Genomic DNA, 17,241 nt, shown 5'->3' with positions numbered 1-17,241 from the left:
AAGAAAGACAGGGGGGTGGGAAACAAAGCCCCTATTAACTTTGGTCCTGACTTTCAGGTCATGCATATTTTACCTGGAAATGAAGATGTTAATTGGAAGTGACAGCTTTCACTGGGCTCCCCATTAGCAATATTTTTAACCACAGTAGGGCCCAGGTCTTCAAACGCTTTCCCAAGGGAAGGTTTTAACCTTTCTTTTGAAACATCTCATACCACTTGCAGGGAAAAAAGACAGTTGTTTGGCTGGGGGCATACCAATCCCCAGCTGTGATGAACTCCCAGCTCCTCTGAGCAGGAGACACGGGAGGAACAGGGCAAAGAAACTGGGGAGGGGCAGCCTGGAGCCGAGCCTGGCCCCGTGCAGCAGCATCTCCAGGGGTGGCTGTCCCCATGCAGCCCCCAGCCCTGCCACTGGCACTCTGAGCACTGCCAGCCCCGGGGGACACCGGGCTGTGCTGTCCCCACTCCCTGGGCTGCGACTCAGCTCCAGCAAGGAGACAGGACCACACCTCAGAACCAGGAGTTCATCAGACGTGTCCTGCACCACACTTGGCTCTTCAAACCCTTTTCTGCCACAAACCACATCAACTTTATCCAGCTCGCTGCATCCAAGAGCTTTCTTTTTAAACAGCTGGTTTATTCACACACTATTATCATCCATACATAATTTATTATTTTCAGGTGAAACAAAAGCCTCTAGAAAACACACTCAGTGCTGAAATCCAGAACTGAAAACTACACAAATGGCTAACTTTGCATATAAATATATGAATAGTATGTATATTAATTTTAAAAAAATCCAATTAAAAATCGTTTCATCGATATGTATTATCCATTTATATATATATATATATATGCAATTTTAGATATAAAAATACAAAATCAAGGATGACAGCACTGTATTATTTTAGAAACTTGCTCCAGCACACACATTCCACTTACAACACCATTATTACCCCCACCAAATTTTCCAGTTTCTCTCCAAGTAGAAACATATCTTAGCTGAAAGCTCCACCGCCATCTGAGGAAGCAGTTCCAAACTCCCAGTGGAGCCTCAGCTCCTGACCTCAATTGCATCCAGTGCAATCACTCTGGAAATTCTTAGTCTTGGAATGTTATATTTCTAAGATGGTGGCATCGTGGGGGACCAGACAATTTTATGACAATGCTTTACTTATCTTTGCAGGCAGCAGCTGGGGTGGGTCAGACCCTGTGGCTTTGCCAGAGCAGGGACAAAAGGAACTCATGGCTCCCAGGAGAAGGTCAGGGGCTCCTCTGGGGGCCCCCCTGCACAGGGCTACCTGCAAAGCTACCTGGATGCTACAGGGTTGTGAGGGATCAGAGTTCACACCCCACTGGATTTATTGTGTCTGACTGGGTCCAGCACTGCCCTTGGAGCTGTGTCCCCTGAAGAAGCCTGTTTCTTCCCTCAATAACATTGCCTTTCCCTTGGGCCTTGGCAGCAGCACAGCCCCACTTACTCCCAAACCCTGCAAATCCACCCTCCTCCAAGGAGGAGTGTCCCACCTCCACACTGAGCAGTTCAAACAAGGCACACAACCACACTCACCTCCCCAGAAATTATTTACCTGGGAGACTGAAGTACTTCCGTGATGCCAGTGCAGCACAGAACATCAGCAAGGACTTTGGGAGAAAACATCATCTCCCAAGGAAACAGGGCTGCAGTGAACACTGCAAGCTCTCCCCAGGCAGGAGCAAGCTGTGGGGGTGGGCTGATCCCCAGCCAGTGTGTGCCAGCCCCTCACCTGCCCTCCAGCTGATTCAGTCCTCTGGAAGCAGCCATGGCTAAACCTGCCAGCTCAGGGATGCTGCTGAGCTGTGGGGCACTGCTCACACCTCCATGGTGACTGTGTTTGCTGGGGGCCAGGCAAAGGGCAGGGTGAGCACACAGGCTGCCCCACGCACCCCAAAAAAAACAGGGCGATAAAATAAACTTTCCTAGGCAGCTGCTTCCCCCCCAACACACCTCTGTAATACAGAGCAGGTTGGGGAAAAAACAACTTATTTCACATGAAACCCCAAGTCCACAGGGAATTGCTGCTACTCCAGTGCAAGAAAGACAGCAGAGCCTCACCTGCAGTTTGCCATTTATTTTAGCAGAGAGAAAAATTACATGGACAAGAGGCATTTTGCATAACTTAACAGAAAATAACACTTTCCCTCCACTCTTCGCAGATCAACAGCCAAAAGCATTTCCTACACACGGCTATTTTTGGGTGCTAACAGTTTGGTGTGTTGGTAAAATCATGGGTTTCCTCTAACACACTGTGATAGTTGATCTGAAATCCTAAGCCAGACTCGGGCTTGGGGGGCTCCTTTGCAGTTGAAGGTAGCTCCTGTCACTGCTGAGTGCCAGGCTCATCCCCACCATACTCCCAGGAGAGATTCTGCAGCCAGGGACTGGCTGGGGATCCAAGCAGCTCCATGGCTCTCCCAACCCCTGCCATGTCCTGACTGCTCTTCCCCGGCACAGCTGGAGAGGTGACCCAGAATGAAGGGGGTTGTGGGCAGCACCAGCAGCCTCAGTCCAGGGCCAGTGAGGGGATCTTGCAGACAAAGGGGAAAGCTCTGCCACAGGCATTGTCGTTCCAGGAGCGCAGTGCTACCCTCCAAAAAAAAAAAAAAAAAAAAAAAAAAAAAAAAAAAAAAAAGGCATTAGCTGAAAAAGGGCAAAAGGAGGGAACCATGCACTTCCCTTGGGACCGGGACCTCCTGCCATTGTGGGAGGTTTTCCCTGGATGTGCTCCCATTTGTGCCATTCACAGTCATTCTTCCTCCCAGCATCATCCTCATCTGGGGGATGTGAGACGGGAGGTCGGGCCCCAGCTTGGACTTGGCAGTGGAGGGGCAGCTGCAAACAGTCCTGTTCCCCCAATATTATCCATGGGCTGCCCGTGGACAGGACACTCAGGTACATCTGGGGGTCTGGACACACCTGGCTGGTCTCACCAGCAGTGAGGGGGTGAAGTGGGGTTTCTGCACAGGCAGGGCCTTATCCCACTTCAGCAAGATGTCCCGGCCCAAGCATGGGAGAGAAAAGATGGCAAACTAATGAGTGTTTCCACAGGTTTCCCATGTGGGATGGGAAATGGAAAAATTTGACCTTTGACTAAATTTGCTAATTCTTCAAGGATGCTCCTGTCCTGCTGCTACTATGGGAGAGGGACATGGGCTGGGAGCAGAGGGAAAATGCATGCATATATGACAGTATGTATGCATGTATGTACGTGGTGAAAGGGAAAACACCTTTCCACTGTAAAGAAAGAAAAGAAATTAATACTAAAAAATTAAAATGCAAATCCTCTGCCTGCCAGCAACCTCTTCAGAAAAGCAGGAGCCACGGTGGATTGAAGTTATTGACATGCAGGTAACAGTGAAGGTGCCCTGGGCGCTCACCGCTGCTGTGTCTGTACCAGATCTGCACGCAGTCCTCCTCCTCCGGGATGGAGTGGATCCCATCGTCAGGCTGGCTGCCATCCCAGTAGTGGTAGTCGTAGGAGGAGCCATCTGTCCACTCAAAGTGGCCCTCCTGACACGAGGCCAGTGGAGAAAGGCGTCACCACAGAGCAGTGACTGCAGAGAGTGGGACGCCCGCTCCCGTGGAGTCCCCGTCCCCATCCCCAGTGCCACACAGCCCAGGGACACGGGGAGAGTCTGTCACCACTCAGCACACTCCATTCCCATCCCCAGGGCCACACAGACAGACACCACTCAGCAAAGTCCAAACAGCCCATCTGGGTTTTACAGCTGGGAACCTGCCAAGAATAGCCCCAGGTTTCGCAGTGTTCTCACCAGGGGGAGCCCAGAAATTAAATCTATATATTTTTTAACATCCCTACCCAGTTCTGCATTCCTTTTCATTTTCTGTTCCTCTTCTAGTATCTAAAAAAAATTTGCTGACATGAGATTGTTCTCCTGATAGTCTCCATTACTCTTCCTAACATATTGGACTATATATTTCCAACATGTCAGCTTCCAAAAGTCACAGAGTATCACAAGAGAGCAATGGAACTTGGTGATTTTTGACACTGAAGACCTTTTCAGTTTATTTTCTATTCTTGGACCAGCAGTACAATACTCCTTCTATTAATCCAGTAATAAAATGTAACATGAGTAATTATTGATTAATCTATTCATTCTAGTAACACTTCTCTTTTAAAAGCAGACTGGAATGGGTGAAATAACAACTCTCTCTACGTGCTGCACCACAGGCGCTATGCCACCTCCTGATTAAAAGGGGTATAAGGGGAAAAGAGGAAAATCAAGTGGCTTTCCAGGAGGAGAACACAGAGAGGTGAACTTTCCAAAGCCATTTCCCACACGATCACAGGGAGCTCCCACCTGCCGTAGGTCATTGAGTCCTGTCCAGATGTCGGTGGGGATGCCAGGCACGCGGCTGTTCACCAGGTCATACACAAAGACGTTTTCTTCCCAGCTAGCAAACAGAGCAATATGGGGCAATCAAGAGCATATGTCAGCAAATGGTCAGGTGTGTCCCTAAACATTCACCCGACAGCAGGAGCCATGGGCAAATGTGTCCCCTGCTTCTTACTGCTCTTGGTTACTTTCCAAAGTCTGTGCAAGAGGAGCACAGTGTTGGTGAGAGCCATGGGAAAGGGAACAGGGGAAAAGCCTGTGCAATCATGTTGCACTTCTATCTCTTTTTCAAACGTAAAAAACACAGTTTGGGGAAATTTACGGAATACTATGCCAGTTTTCCTGCCAGTCCAGGAAAAGGCATTTATTGCCTTTCTATATTGCCTTTGTGTGACCTGTGCATTAGCCTTGACTGGTCCACTGCTGCAGAGGGATGTGTAGACTGGAACACGAGCCTGCAGCTGACACAGAGCCTGTGATGTGGGAATGGGATTTTGCCCCTAGTTTCCTTCCTCCCCAGGCTGTGTCAGCATGGGATGACACATTTCTGCCACCTCACCTGTGGATGGAGGCCAGCTTGGCTGATCTGATGCCGATGGAGAACTCAGCACAGTAGAGGTCAGCTTCAGCCCAGGTTTTGTTGATGGGGAAGTAGCGGTAGCAGTGGCCTTCATACTCTGTCCAGAAGAGTGGGCAGGAGTAGGCATGGACAGGCTCAGGCATGGCTGGGGGCAGAGCAGAGGACATCCAGCAACTGGTCATGAGACAGCTTGGTCAGGAAGCTGAGCAGGTGGTGGAGGAAGCAGTGCCCAGCCCTGCTCTGCCACCTCACCCAGGCAAATAACCACCAAACACATGCAGGGAAAACCCAACTGCTGCAGGACCTGTACAAAAGTCAAAACACATTTTAAACTAGCTGCACGTTTCTCAGTTTCAGCATCTGTCTAAATCAGGAGGGACATTCCAAGCTAGCTTGACATAATTTTAGGTATAGGATGCTTAAAATAAAGGCACAGACATTTGGTACTGGGAAAACTGAGATAAGGGTTCCTCTCACCTCTATCAGCACCACTGGAGCCAGTGTGTGGGGACAGGAGCTGACAGCCAGGGCTGCGGGGTTACGGCCGCGTTCTGCCCTCCTGCAAGGACAGCCTGCACCTCCTCCCTCCAAGGAAAGCCCCATGGCCTGTCCCTGGGCCGGGATGCAGCCGTGCACGTAGGCACTGGATGCAGCCCCAGGAACAGCCAGCCAGGTGCGTGCCGGGAGCGGTGCCAGCCTATCTGCCTCCACCAAGAGATAACAGAACAGGCCACCGAGCTGCTGCTTTTCAGCACAGTGGGGGAGTTGCCCCAAAAGAGGCCACTGTGGGGGCAGGATGTCCTTTTGGAGCCTTTGTGGTTGCCGCTGTCTAAACACAGCGGTGGCGTTAACACATTGTTCCAACCTCCTCTGTGTTCTGCTCTCCCACTGTGGGGAGGATGCAGCACTCGGGACCCTCAGGTCTCCGGGCACACAGACTTAACTCTCTTTGCTGGTTTGTGAACATGAGGGAACTGCCAGCTCCCCCTGAGCCTGTTCCCACACGCCCATGGAGTCGTGGTCTGGGGTCAGTGCTGCTGTTGAAGTGAGTGGGGCAGTGGGCAGGGTGGGTGTGCAGGGGGTGAGGACAGATGTCAGATGCCATCAGACTATCCAAGCAGGTAACAGGCTCAAGCCCAGAGAGGTCAGGGTGGTGCCTCCAGTACGGAGGGACTGATAGAATGGCTTTCCCCGAGGGTGGGGTGAACAAAACCCTGCCAGCAGCAGCAAGAGATGTGGCTATGGCAAGGGAAGCAACAGTGTGCAGAAAAGGAGAGGCAAGGTAAATCCAAAGCAGCTGTGTGAGCATTCATAGAGCCAAATCCTTCCTTGTGCCAGTGCTGGCAGCTCTGGGTGATAACTTCATCTTTCATTAGCTCTTTCCACATGGGGATCTCTGAGCGTTCTACCAACAGCCACCAGCCAGCCCACAGGGTCCCTGCTGTCACACCCCCCTTCCAGGTGACAAACCACAAATGCAGAGTCTTTTTTTCCTCCTGAGCAAGGCCAAGTCAACTGGCAAACCCTGTGGGGCTGTCACCCCATCAACCTGCCCTGGGACCCCAACCCATCCCTCCAGGAGCTGGGACTGAGGGCAGCTCTGCACCCTACAGCAACAAACCCTCACAGAGTTCAGGGGGCTCTCCCATCCTCATCATCACTAATTATGGGCTATGGAGGAAAAAAAGATAAGGCCTGCTGGGCTGGAAGAGTAAAATAGCTTTTGGGGAAAGTGGGTAAGATAAAAACAGCTCAGCGGCAATGCAGAGTTCAGTTCTCTGATTCACACTCGGTCATAACTGCACTCTTAGAACAGCCCTAGGAGATGCAAATTACTTCACTGTAGCAATAGAGCAGGACCAGAAACTCCAAAAGCTGATGAGATTCCAGGGAGCCAAGCCCTCCTCCCCTCATGATGCTGGCCAGGGTTCCTTGTCTCCACCAAAAACGAAGCAGAACAAGGGTCGAACCTTCAGTACGAGGCTTCAGCTTTACCACCAGGTCACAGGTGAGGTATGTACCCATTAAGGACAGGGCTCTGGCTTGTATACACTCCAGGCTGCTGTTCCTTCCTGCCAAGGACAGCCCAGAGGTCTGTGCCAGACAAGGCACCACCAGCTGCCCCAGCAACTGGGATTTTATTATAGCACCTTGACAAAATCCTCACCTCTGGCAGTGTGGTGGCAAAATTCACAGGGCTTAACCCAGCAGCATCCCCAGCAAATGGAGTCTTCACTCCTGAGTGCTAATTACAGCAAGCATCCCACTATCCTGGCTCAAAGCCAGCCCAGGGGCACCCCAATTGCCAGGGAAAATCACCCTCATGTTTGTTCAGAGCAGCTGAAACCAAGTCAGAAATTGAGACAGTCCTTCTTTGTTATTCCATACTGGTTCCCATTAGGTAGCGTTAATTTGACGAGCTTCAGTGAACCAGAGGTGCCTGAAGGAATTTAAGGTTAAATATACCAAAAAAGGAAAATACAGGAGGTCAGCATTTAATTAGCATCTTTTCTGTTAGGTCAGGATCAGAGGCTTTGGCTGTCTCTTTGGAGCAGAACTACTGGTCCCAGTTTTTCAGGCAGGAACAATTAGGGGAGCTGCTTTATTTGGAATATTTGTAGCAGAAAGACCATAAGAAATCTGATGTAGGGTTGTGAGCATAGGGGCTTACTCATGGCTCTACAGGAAAGACTCACAACCCAAGTCAGCAGCTGTGTGTGCTATTTTGATCTAGAAGGTGACAGGTGAAGCATTTGAGGGCTTTTTAGACCAGATCCTCACTTTTAAGCACACCAGAAAAACTTCAGCTCCTCCACACAGTGCAGGATCAGCACAGCATGCCTGCAGCACAGGGATTCCCCCTGACCCCAAGTCAGTCCATCCATTTGTCCCTAAATTCCTGGTGAAAAATGATGGCAGGAATCCTTTCTCCCTTTTTTTATTTACAATGCAGCAGTTTTAAGGGCAGGACAATGTTTTAAAGCAGCACCACACCAGCAAAACAGATATCCAAGACTTGGCTGAGGATAAAATTCAGATCAAGCATCTGTTACTAACTCAGAAAAGCTGAAAAACAAATATTTGGGGTCAGAAATAAAGTTTTGTGCTCTCTGCATTTGTGTCAGTGCTAAATTGGAGCCTTTTTATCTATTTGCTCGCTGAGCCCCATTGTAGAACTACCAGGAAAATCACTTATCAAAATCATACAGAAGCTGGCACTGCTTTGCCAAAAAAGTTTCACTTCCCCAGCTGGCCTATTTCCAACTAGAAATAACTGAGAAAATCCTAGCCAGTTTCACAAGGGTTTCTCTTCAGTTTAATTTCAGGATGCTACTGGAAAAGAAACCTACCACCAGCTGCATGGCTCCCCTGGACTCAGGTGGCGAGGAGCAGGTTTGCTCCTGGAAACTTCATCCCAAGGAGCAATGCTGCCTCACCTCCAGGGACCTGCAGGTCTGAGATGTGAAATCTGAGGCTAGGACAAGTTTGGCAAGAGACACCCAGGCAAGGAAGATTCCTGAGGGGCTGCAGCTCCATCAAAGGGTTTGGGACAGCAGAGCAGCTCAGGTTAGTGCTGGCAGCAGATGCTCTTTTTGTTGCAGAGAATCAAAGAACTCAATTTCATCAACAACTGACAGCTTTCCTTAAAACTTAGAGGTGCTAGGAGACAGCTTCCTTGACACATCCAGAAGCTAATGCTGCCATCTGACCTGAAAAGGCAAGTGAACCTCTTCAGGTCTTGGCAAGCAGCTGGGTTTAGAGGCACATCTGAAATTAATGTCAACAGAGAGGAGCTGAGGAGGTCCCTGCCATGTGGAAGTCTGGGTCCTTCCCAGGGCAGAAGCCCTCCACCAGAATCCAAGGGCTGTGGTGGTAAGAGAGAGGGATGGGCAGTGGTCCCAGCTGGCTGAGCTGGGGCTCAGGACCAGTATCCTGGTGCAACAAGTCACCTCTCACCAGCTCAGGCCACGGGGAAGGGCAGCAGCAGGGCTTTACCCAGGCTCAGCACAGCTGGAGATGTGAGGAGTTAGAGGCAATGGGGGAGACAACAGGGCTGGGACAGGGGACCCCAAGAACCCACCCCCAGGATGACTTCAGCAGAAACTGCCTGTGGCTAAGATGGGGGTGCCAGCTGAGCCAGGTGTCCATCCCACCACATCCTCTTTATTAAGTAAACCCACAGAATAAGCATTTAAACAGGGATTGGAGGGCAGGACTGTGACAGTGCTGTTGTGTGATGTTGGGATGCCTCAACTCACCCATGGGCTTTACAAGCAAGTCCTTAAGTCCTGACATTATAGTCACCATGGGCAAACAATGCCACCTTCATGTTACTTACAATATTTGTTTTTCCTTAACAGATGAAAGAGTCTCACACTGAGCATCCACCTTCCAAGGAAGTGATATGGGGAGGGACCTTGGGCTCAGTGTATCTGGGGCTTGTATGGAGCTGCAGGGGATGATATGTCCACTGATGGATATGAACCTCATATCTGGGCAATATTTTACACACCCTGAAGAGTTTTTCAGGCATATGTCACAAATTTTCAAGCGAAATATTAATCATCAGCACATTGGGAGAGAGATCCTCTCACACCAAGGGCTTTGCTTTTAAAAATTCTTTAATGAAACCAAGCTGGTTTTACAGCTTCAAATCCTCTGCCAGGTATGTTTGGAGCTATGAGGCTACAGCCAATACTGGCAGCAACACTCTTGCAGCTGGCACTGACAGATAGAAGTTATCTTGCAGAGTTTTTTCTTCCTTAATTAGCTTTGGCAAAGCTCCCACAGATTAGGTGTCTGGCAGGAAAGCCAGGCTTGTATCGATCCTTTTTCTCCTGATCTCACCAAACAGCATTTAAGAAATCCCTTTCCACTCCCAATCCCAATAAACCTAACAGGTTTCCAACAAATTTGGTGCAGCACCTCTCGCACCCACAGTGTGGAAAAGTTTGAAAGGAACCGAAGTGACGTACAGGAGTGAGCTCAGAGCAAAGAAGGGGAGTAAGGGAGAGCCCCTTATTTGTTTCACACGCAGTAAGTGCAAATAAACGAGGGGACCTGATGGCCCTGAGCCTGTCCTGCTGGGCTGCATGGCCAAAACCCCGCACCCTCCACGCGTGTGCCCCGTGCAGTGATTCCTGCTCCCGGACCCACGGCAGCGCGTGTTGGCAAAGGCTGAAGGGCTGACCCGGCACACGGGAACAAAGCCGGCCCACGGACCTTTGGCATCCCGAAGAAAGGACCGGGGCTGTCCTCGGCACGTCCCTACGGTGAAGAACAAAGTCGACTTCAAAGAAAGTCGGGGATTTCTGGAACAGGGGGAAACCAGCCGCCAGCCCTGCGAGAGTCACGCTCCTTCCCCGCCGCCACCACCTCCGATCAGAGGACCGAGCACTCACCTTGGCTGATCTTGATGTTGGTCTGGGGGAAGGCCTGGGCGGCCAGCAGGGCGGCGGCCAGCAGAGCGCACAGCGCCCGCCCGCCGCCCATGGCCGGAGCGCCGGGCACCGCTCCGCTCCGCTCCGCCGCGGGGTCCCGTCGGGCTCGGGGGTCGCGCAGGGCTCGGGGGTCCCGGGGAGGTCCGGCCGGCCTGGGGAGGGGTCCCTTCGGCGGCGGGGGTCGCGCTCGGGCCGGGCCCCGCGGGTTCTGGGGCGGCCGCCGGACGGGGCGGATATAGGGGCCGCGCTGCCCCCTCCCCCGAGCGCCGGCTCCTCCGCAGCCCGCCCCCGGCCCGGCTCAGCGCGTCCCAGCGGGGACCCGCGCCCAACGCGCGGCCCCCGGCCCGCCCGCCCCCGGCTGAGCCCGCCCGCGCTCAGCGCATCCCGCCCGGACCGCACCGGACCGGGGTCCCGTGCGCTGCCCCCAGCCCCGCTCGGGCGCACGCTGCTCCCGCAGAGCTGGTGTCAGCCGCCGGGGTAGCGGGCCGGTAAGGACATCATCCCTCCTCGCCCTCCCAGGTGCATCCCGAGGCGGTTCTCAGCGTCCCCATCACGCAGCGCCCCTCGGGTGCGGGCGGAGGAGGCTGGGGCAGCCCGAGCGGGAGCATCCCGTCCCCTCGGGGGTGACAGACGGGACCCCGGCTGCCGGCAGGGACCGGGCGGGGGCGGCGGCGAAGGGCGAGAGCCGTGATGACACCGGGGAGCGGCCGCTGCGACAGCGGGCACCCGGGGAGGGAGGCAGGGGAAAGGCTCCCAGGGCAGTGGGGTTCAACACGTCCGTGCCCCATTGTACCGCGCTTTTTTTTTTGCTTTTTTTTTTTTTTGGTTTAGTTTCTACGGGGTGGGGTTTGTTGGATTTTTCCTGTGTTTAACTTGGGATTTTTTTTCCCAGAGCAAGGCAATGGGCTGACACACTTAAACACTTAAACAGCCTGGAAGAAGGAACCCCCAGCTGTGCCCGGGGCTCCAAGGCTAATTCAGGAATTCACTCTGTGCTCATCTGCCAGGTCTGTACTTGGTCCATGCTGTCAACTTACAGCAAAAAACCTGATATGATACAGCAGTCTGTACCAATATAATCTAGCGTGTCTCCTTCCTGTGGTCAACATTTTGTTAGACATAAACTTCAGATTTTTAAAACACTGTATAGAATCCTTTTCTAACTGTTACACTCATAAGGGAAATAGTACAGGCACAAATACTATACAATTTTGTGGTCCTGTTCAATTTCCAATGTATGCCTTAAATCGACACTGAAGGAACTGCTTAGGAACACTTGCAATGCTGTTCCCTTTTTATTCTTAGCTGCAGAATAAAATTTTCAGCATTTTGGACCCATTTTTAGAGATTCAATTATAAATAATTTGGGGTGACACCAACCTTTCAGTACAGTAAAACATCCAAATATACTCCAGAGACAGTAACTCATTCAATCAACTTTTTAATTTTAAGTTTTCTTTGTATGAAATAAAGCCTTTTAAGAACATCTCCCCCCTTCCATACACTGATCTGAAATTATCTGGCTCAAGGAAAAGCCTACTGCTACAGCAGAGCACTGAAAATGAAGTAATTTGGATTATTAGAAGTCAAGACATGCCTCTTCTTTCCTGTGTGCCATCCACAGATAAAGCCAGTGTTATAAACAACTTCTAGCAAACTATGGAACAGAAATCTTTGAGCACATTAATCTACTCCCAAAGCACAAATATTCATGTTTAAAGAGGGAGCAGAGATCCTGAATTATTTTTATGCTGGTTTCTACCAACCAGACTCACGGCAGCAGCATCCCCCAGCACAGCTGGGAGCACCGAGCCCGCCCCGTGCTGCCCCTGAGCCACAGCCCTGAGCCTGGCACAGCAGCTGGGCACCAGCTTTGCTGCCAGCACTGGGACAGCACAGGCACGTCGTGCACACAGTGCCAGCTGGAGCTGCAGCTGCACTTTGGGTTACCTTCCAACTTCACCAAACACAAGATGCACTTCACCTGCTGGCTGCAGACCCAGGAGCATGGCTACAATTCATCCCTCCTGCTCCTCTCCCTCCCACACTGTTCTGTTTGCTCTGCAGTATGCTTCTGCTCTGTTCTTATTGACCTTCCTTCTGGGCACCCTCACCAATTTTTGGCATCCTGTGTACATGACTGTTCCTTGCTGTGGAACAGATACCCCATGACTACATACTCAGGCAAGATTATCTTCTGTTCACATTTCATTCCCAGTGCTGAGCAAAGCATGTGTCTGCTCTCATGGACATCCTGAGTTCATTCTGCAGTCCACAGGCCCCACATGGAAGAATATTAATGTGAACCAGAGTAACTGCTGAAACCACAGCCTCTTGCCTGAGCCCTTCCTGAGTTGCAGGCAGAGATCAGCCTCCTACAGCACGTTTGCCCAGGACTGCCCGTGGGGTCCCTCTCTGTGATTTTTTTGATGAGATAAACCAGGAGGAAGCCAGAGAACAGAGACTTGCCATCAACTTCACTGCAGGACAGAGAAGAAATTTCATGTTGCAGCGAGGCAGGTTAGAATTGATACCCAGCATCCACGGTGTGCTCAGAAAGAGGATGGCCCTGGACAGCCCTGCAGGCACCACTGCCCCACTGCTGTGTGCTGCTAACAGAGCAGCTGTGCTGGAGAGCAGCGGGGAGCCAGGTGCCATGGGCAAAGTGCTGAAGGGATGCTGATATCAGAGTTACAACACAGACCTGCCCTGGAGCAGGAAAACCTGGACAGCAGCAGGGATTATTGACCCACACACTGACACCTGCCAAAGCAAGCGATGAACTTTTTTGTTTTGGGTTGTTTTGGTGTGGTGGGGTTTTGTTTTGCTTTTTAAGACTCACTTGTGCCTAACTGTAGCAGCTAAATAACCAACAGGGGTAAAATAGGCATATGTGTTGTTTTTTCCTTTTTAAAAACCAAAATATTAAAAGTACAGGAGGTACTGGGGTTTCATTTTGGGCTTCATTTAATAAATAGAGGAGGGAGATGAGTGCTGTCCATCCTGCCACGTGCCAACTCTGGAGTCTGACGCATCCAACCCCCCGGGTGTTATGTGGGGTCTGGCTGGGAACCACCATGGCCAGACCAAGGCCTCCAGCTCACTCTCCAACCTGACTTCCAGCCCCAGGTGCCCCGTTTCTCTCAAACTGCTCCCAGCTTATCTGCAGTGAGTAACAATGGGGTAACTGCCAACATTTTGGATCTTCTTCTGCCATAAGCATAACTGAAGGAGCACAACACAATGACGAATTCAACAAGTATCACCCCAATCTATGTGGCACAATTAAATAGAATTTTATTTTCAATAAATATACAATCTGCATCATACCAGACAACATACTGTGGAAAAATAAAATGTACAGAAGCAACCAACAGGACAGCTTGACCGTAGCTATGTTCACTTGGTGACCTGAAGAACTACCAGGGTAAACACACACAACACAGAAAGAGCCACTGCAGTCTGTGAGAGAATTAAAATTGTGTTTTCTGGGTCTTCTTAACCGCCAAAATCCCTGGAGCAAGGTTGTTTGTTTTTTTGTTTTTTTTTTTTTTTTCACAGCACATGTTTGAAAGGATGCGAGCTGGTTTTCCCAGGACAAATGCTATTGGAAATGTTTATTTTGCTATATCAGCACGGAATCTACTACGCACACAGACTGCTATCGAGACTGGCAGGTCACCGCTGATGGGACATGGGGTCCGTCTGACATGGGGCCACACGTGTGCCCCGGCACACAGACACACACACTAACAGCAGCTGAATTCCGTTAAAACTAGTACAAGGACAAAACTGCAGTCAGAATCGATTTCACCACAGGTTCTACCGTTTAAAAAAGTATTCTAGCCTAATTACCACGTTCACCAATGAGAGCACACGGGTACTTATATCTCCGAGAGGATGAGCCATGGATTTGGACTGGAAGGACAGCAGAGGCAGCTCCCAGCTCTTCCACCCACCCCGTGCTTCGCAGGCAGGTCCATGCCCAGCCCGGCCCCACGCTCCTCCCGCGGGACACAAACAGCCCAGCGGTGCCGGGGACAAGCAGCCAGAGGTGCGGCCCCAGGGGAACAGCCGGACCCAGCGGGACACGGATCACTGAGGCCAGCACGGCTAGTCGGGTGCTGGCAGGCGCTTTAATCCAACAGAGCTGCTGTGGGGTGTGTGGAGGGTGCGAGGTGGGGTGTTCCAATCGTTGGTTTATTTTCCATCTCGTCGCTCGGTGCGGCTGCCGGCAGTGTCCCAGCTCATGTCACCTCGAGGGACGCGGGGGACACGCGGTCGCACTCCTGGCGGGAGCGCAGGCTGTGCCACTGCTCCACGGCCGTGCGGTGCGCGTTCAGCATGCGGCGCCAGTGGCTGGACTCGGGGGCTCCCGTCGAGTACTGCCCGATCACAATTCGCCCGATGAAGTCGTTGCTGCTCTTCACGTTGTGCCCGTACACTGGGGAGAGCAGAAACACAGTCAAGACAACAGCATCGCTCGCCCGCCCAGAACCCTGCCCCAGGAAGCCAAATGTCCTACAAATGTCCAGGTGCCAGATGCCAGCATTTTTGGTAACTCGGCGTCTGAAAAATGTCAGAGAAACAGGAGCTTAGAAGGAGTAAAATAAGCTGTACTACAGACTGAAATACAATTCAAGTAAACAAGACACGAGGCCAGTGTTACTAGGGTATTTACCATGAATAGATAAAGTAGAGTCATAAAATTATTTGGGTTGGAAGGGACCTCAAAGATCATCCTATTCCAACCTGCTGGGGGCAGGGACACCTTTCACTGGAGCAGGCTGCTCAAAGTCCTGTCCAGCCTGGCCTTGAAGAAGAATTACATCATGTAAAGAAGGCCAAAAGCTCTGCCTGTGCATCATGAAATCACAAAAGCAGCCCAGCAGCCTGAGCCCAGGAAAATGCAGGAGCAACATCTCAGACTGCCCTCCTCCAAACACTCTTCACACAAAGCACTCCAGTGCCAACCAACAGCCTTCCCTGCTCTGAGACAGGAATTACACAGGTCCAGGCTGCCAGCAGGATGCATATGCAGTAACAATTTGCCATAATAATCACTGCAGCTTCTTGTGAAATGTCCAGGAAAGCAACTCAGGGAGATACATCAACCCAGCACCCCATCCTTTGGATTAGCCCAGTCTCCTGGAACAAAAGACCACAGACAGCAGCAAACCCTAATGATGAACCTGACCCTGGGAAAGGCTGAACTCTCCCACCAGACAGGAGCAAAAGCACCATTTGTGCTGCAAACTGAAGCCTTGCCTCAACTCATTAGAAAGTTGAAACAAAGTCTTTGGAAGCTGAAGCCAGGATATCCACAGGCACTGCCTGGAATATTAGCGATTAAAAAATCTCCTCAGGAAGTAGAGGGGTTTTTAAGGACAAATGCCTACAGGAGTTCTAAATCCAGCTGGGCTGGTGCAGTCAGAGCTTGTTCAGCCTGGCATGGAGCCCCTGCCAGCAGCACCAGCTCTCCAGGACTGCTGGAAAACAGCACTGGCAGCAAAACAACATCTGGGAACCCCCATGGCATCGCCCTGATGTGCGCGCACCTTCACAGGCAGGCAGGACACCAAGCACAACACAGCCTCATTTTAACCACACACCTTTGTCAAGGCTGTGCATTTCCTGCTATAACACACCCTCCAACTGATCAGCATTACATTAACCTGCCCCTCTGCCATCTCCACACTCTGCAAAGGCTGGCTCCTCACCTCTGTACCAGTCTGGGATCTTGCTCTGGGTGACTCAGGCACCACCTGCCAGTCCTGAAATCAAGCAGTGCCAGGTTACATCTCACTTTATCCCTTCTGACAGCTCGGACTGTCAGAACACACAGTTTATGGGCAGAGATGCTTCTGCTCACCAAAGTACATGTGGCTATTTTAGATGACAGCAAACCTTCAAATGCCCAAGTAATTTGTTCAAATAATTGCTCAAAAAAAAAATCTACCCTGCAACTCGGAGCCCTGTAAGTCTATCTTCCATCAACATTTAGAAATTATCTGGGGTTCACCATCCCAGCAGGAAGACTCCATCTCTTCTGCCTGTCACCATCAGTTATCTAGGGCTGATGCCATCAGGATGTGTTGCCAAGCAAGTGTCCCTGTCAAGAGGCCAGGCTGGTGCTTTTTGGAAAGGCCACCTTCTGAGGACACAGTCAGAAATTCTAAGCCATCAATCTCCAACTAATACACAGCTTGTCAGGGTTATTAATGAGCTCTTCTACAAGGCAATGGATCACAGGTGTAGCTAGCAGGACTATACTAAATGTTTTGCTATGATTTATTAGCATACAGAAAGCAAGTATTGTGATAAAACCACATAAAAATACCCCCAAACCAAAATTTTCAATAGGAGATTTTTTTTTGGGGGGGGGGAGGGAGTGAGTTGGTTTGTGGGGGTTTTTTGGGGGTTTTTGTTTGTTTGGTTTTTGTTTGTGTTTTTTGTTGTTTGGGTTTTGTTTGTTTGTTTGGTAAAATTAAAGAAGATGAAGCCTAATCCTGGGAGACAGTACCAAGTAATTTAAACCAAGAAGCCTTACAGGCCATCAATTAATCACAGGATAAATTAACAGTGGAGAAGTACCCCAGGCATACCAATTCTTCAAAAATACTCCATGCCAGGACTGTAAAAGAAGCAGGTGTGCTAACTAAGGGCACCTGTTATGCTACTGCTGATCCAAGTATTTTGAATTCTTGTAATGCAACTTGCTAATCTCATTGTGTCAGGTAATTAGCATGCTGAGTCCTTTGGGGTATTAATGGGCTAATTATACAAGCATTGTTGCTTCTATCATTAACTACTGTAGATAGCA

At 50.7% G+C, this 17,241-nt stretch overlaps 2 protein-coding genes across 2 annotated transcripts in view; both read right to left on the bottom strand.

Moving 5' to 3' along the window:
- Positions 1 to 2,102: 2,102 nt before the first annotated feature.
- On the bottom strand, positions 2,103 to 10,470 carry CLEC19A (C-type lectin domain containing 19A). Its single transcript, XM_062503891.1, has 5 exons — positions 10,380 to 10,470; positions 4,957 to 5,122; positions 4,362 to 4,455; positions 3,417 to 3,549; positions 2,103 to 2,622 (listed from the first exon to the last, which is right to left on the bottom strand). The coding sequence occupies exons 1-5, from the start codon at positions 10,468 to 10,470 to the stop codon at positions 2,543 to 2,545; spliced, it is 564 nt and encodes a 187-aa protein (XP_062359875.1). The 3' UTR covers positions 2,103 to 2,542.
- Positions 10,471 to 14,665: 4,195 nt separating this feature from the next.
- The window catches only part of SYT17 (synaptotagmin 17), a 34,874-nt gene continuing 32,298 nt past the window's right edge, over positions 14,666 to 17,241 (bottom strand). Inside the window, exon 8 of the mRNA XM_062503728.1 lies at positions 14,666 to 14,862. Coding sequence (XP_062359712.1) covers positions 14,666 to 14,862 — 197 coding nt within the window. The remainder of the gene's footprint in view (positions 14,863 to 17,241) is intronic.

This window comes from Cinclus cinclus, chromosome 16 (genome assembly GCF_963662255.1).
Source record: "Cinclus cinclus chromosome 16, bCinCin1.1, whole genome shotgun sequence".
NCBI classification, from domain to species: Eukaryota; Metazoa; Chordata; class Aves; order Passeriformes; family Cinclidae; genus Cinclus; species Cinclus cinclus.
Note: the sequence above shows the minus strand (reverse complement) of the source record. Positions and strands in the feature narration are given on the sequence as shown.

Excerpts from the sequence above, each read along its gene's own strand:
- CLEC19A (XM_062503891.1), bottom strand. The coding sequence starts at position 10,470 with ATGGGCGGCGGGCGGGCGCTGTGCGCTCTGCTGGCCGCCGCCCTGCTG. Across the intron at positions 3,550-4,361 it reads GACTCAATGACCTACGGCAG|GAGGGCCACTTTGAGTGGAC; the intron begins GTGGGAGCTCCC and ends GCCTCGTGTCAG. Across the intron at positions 2,623-3,416 it reads CTGGTACAGACACAGCAGCG|CACTGCGCTCCTGGAACGAC; the intron begins GTGAGCGCCCAG and ends TTTGGAGGGTAG.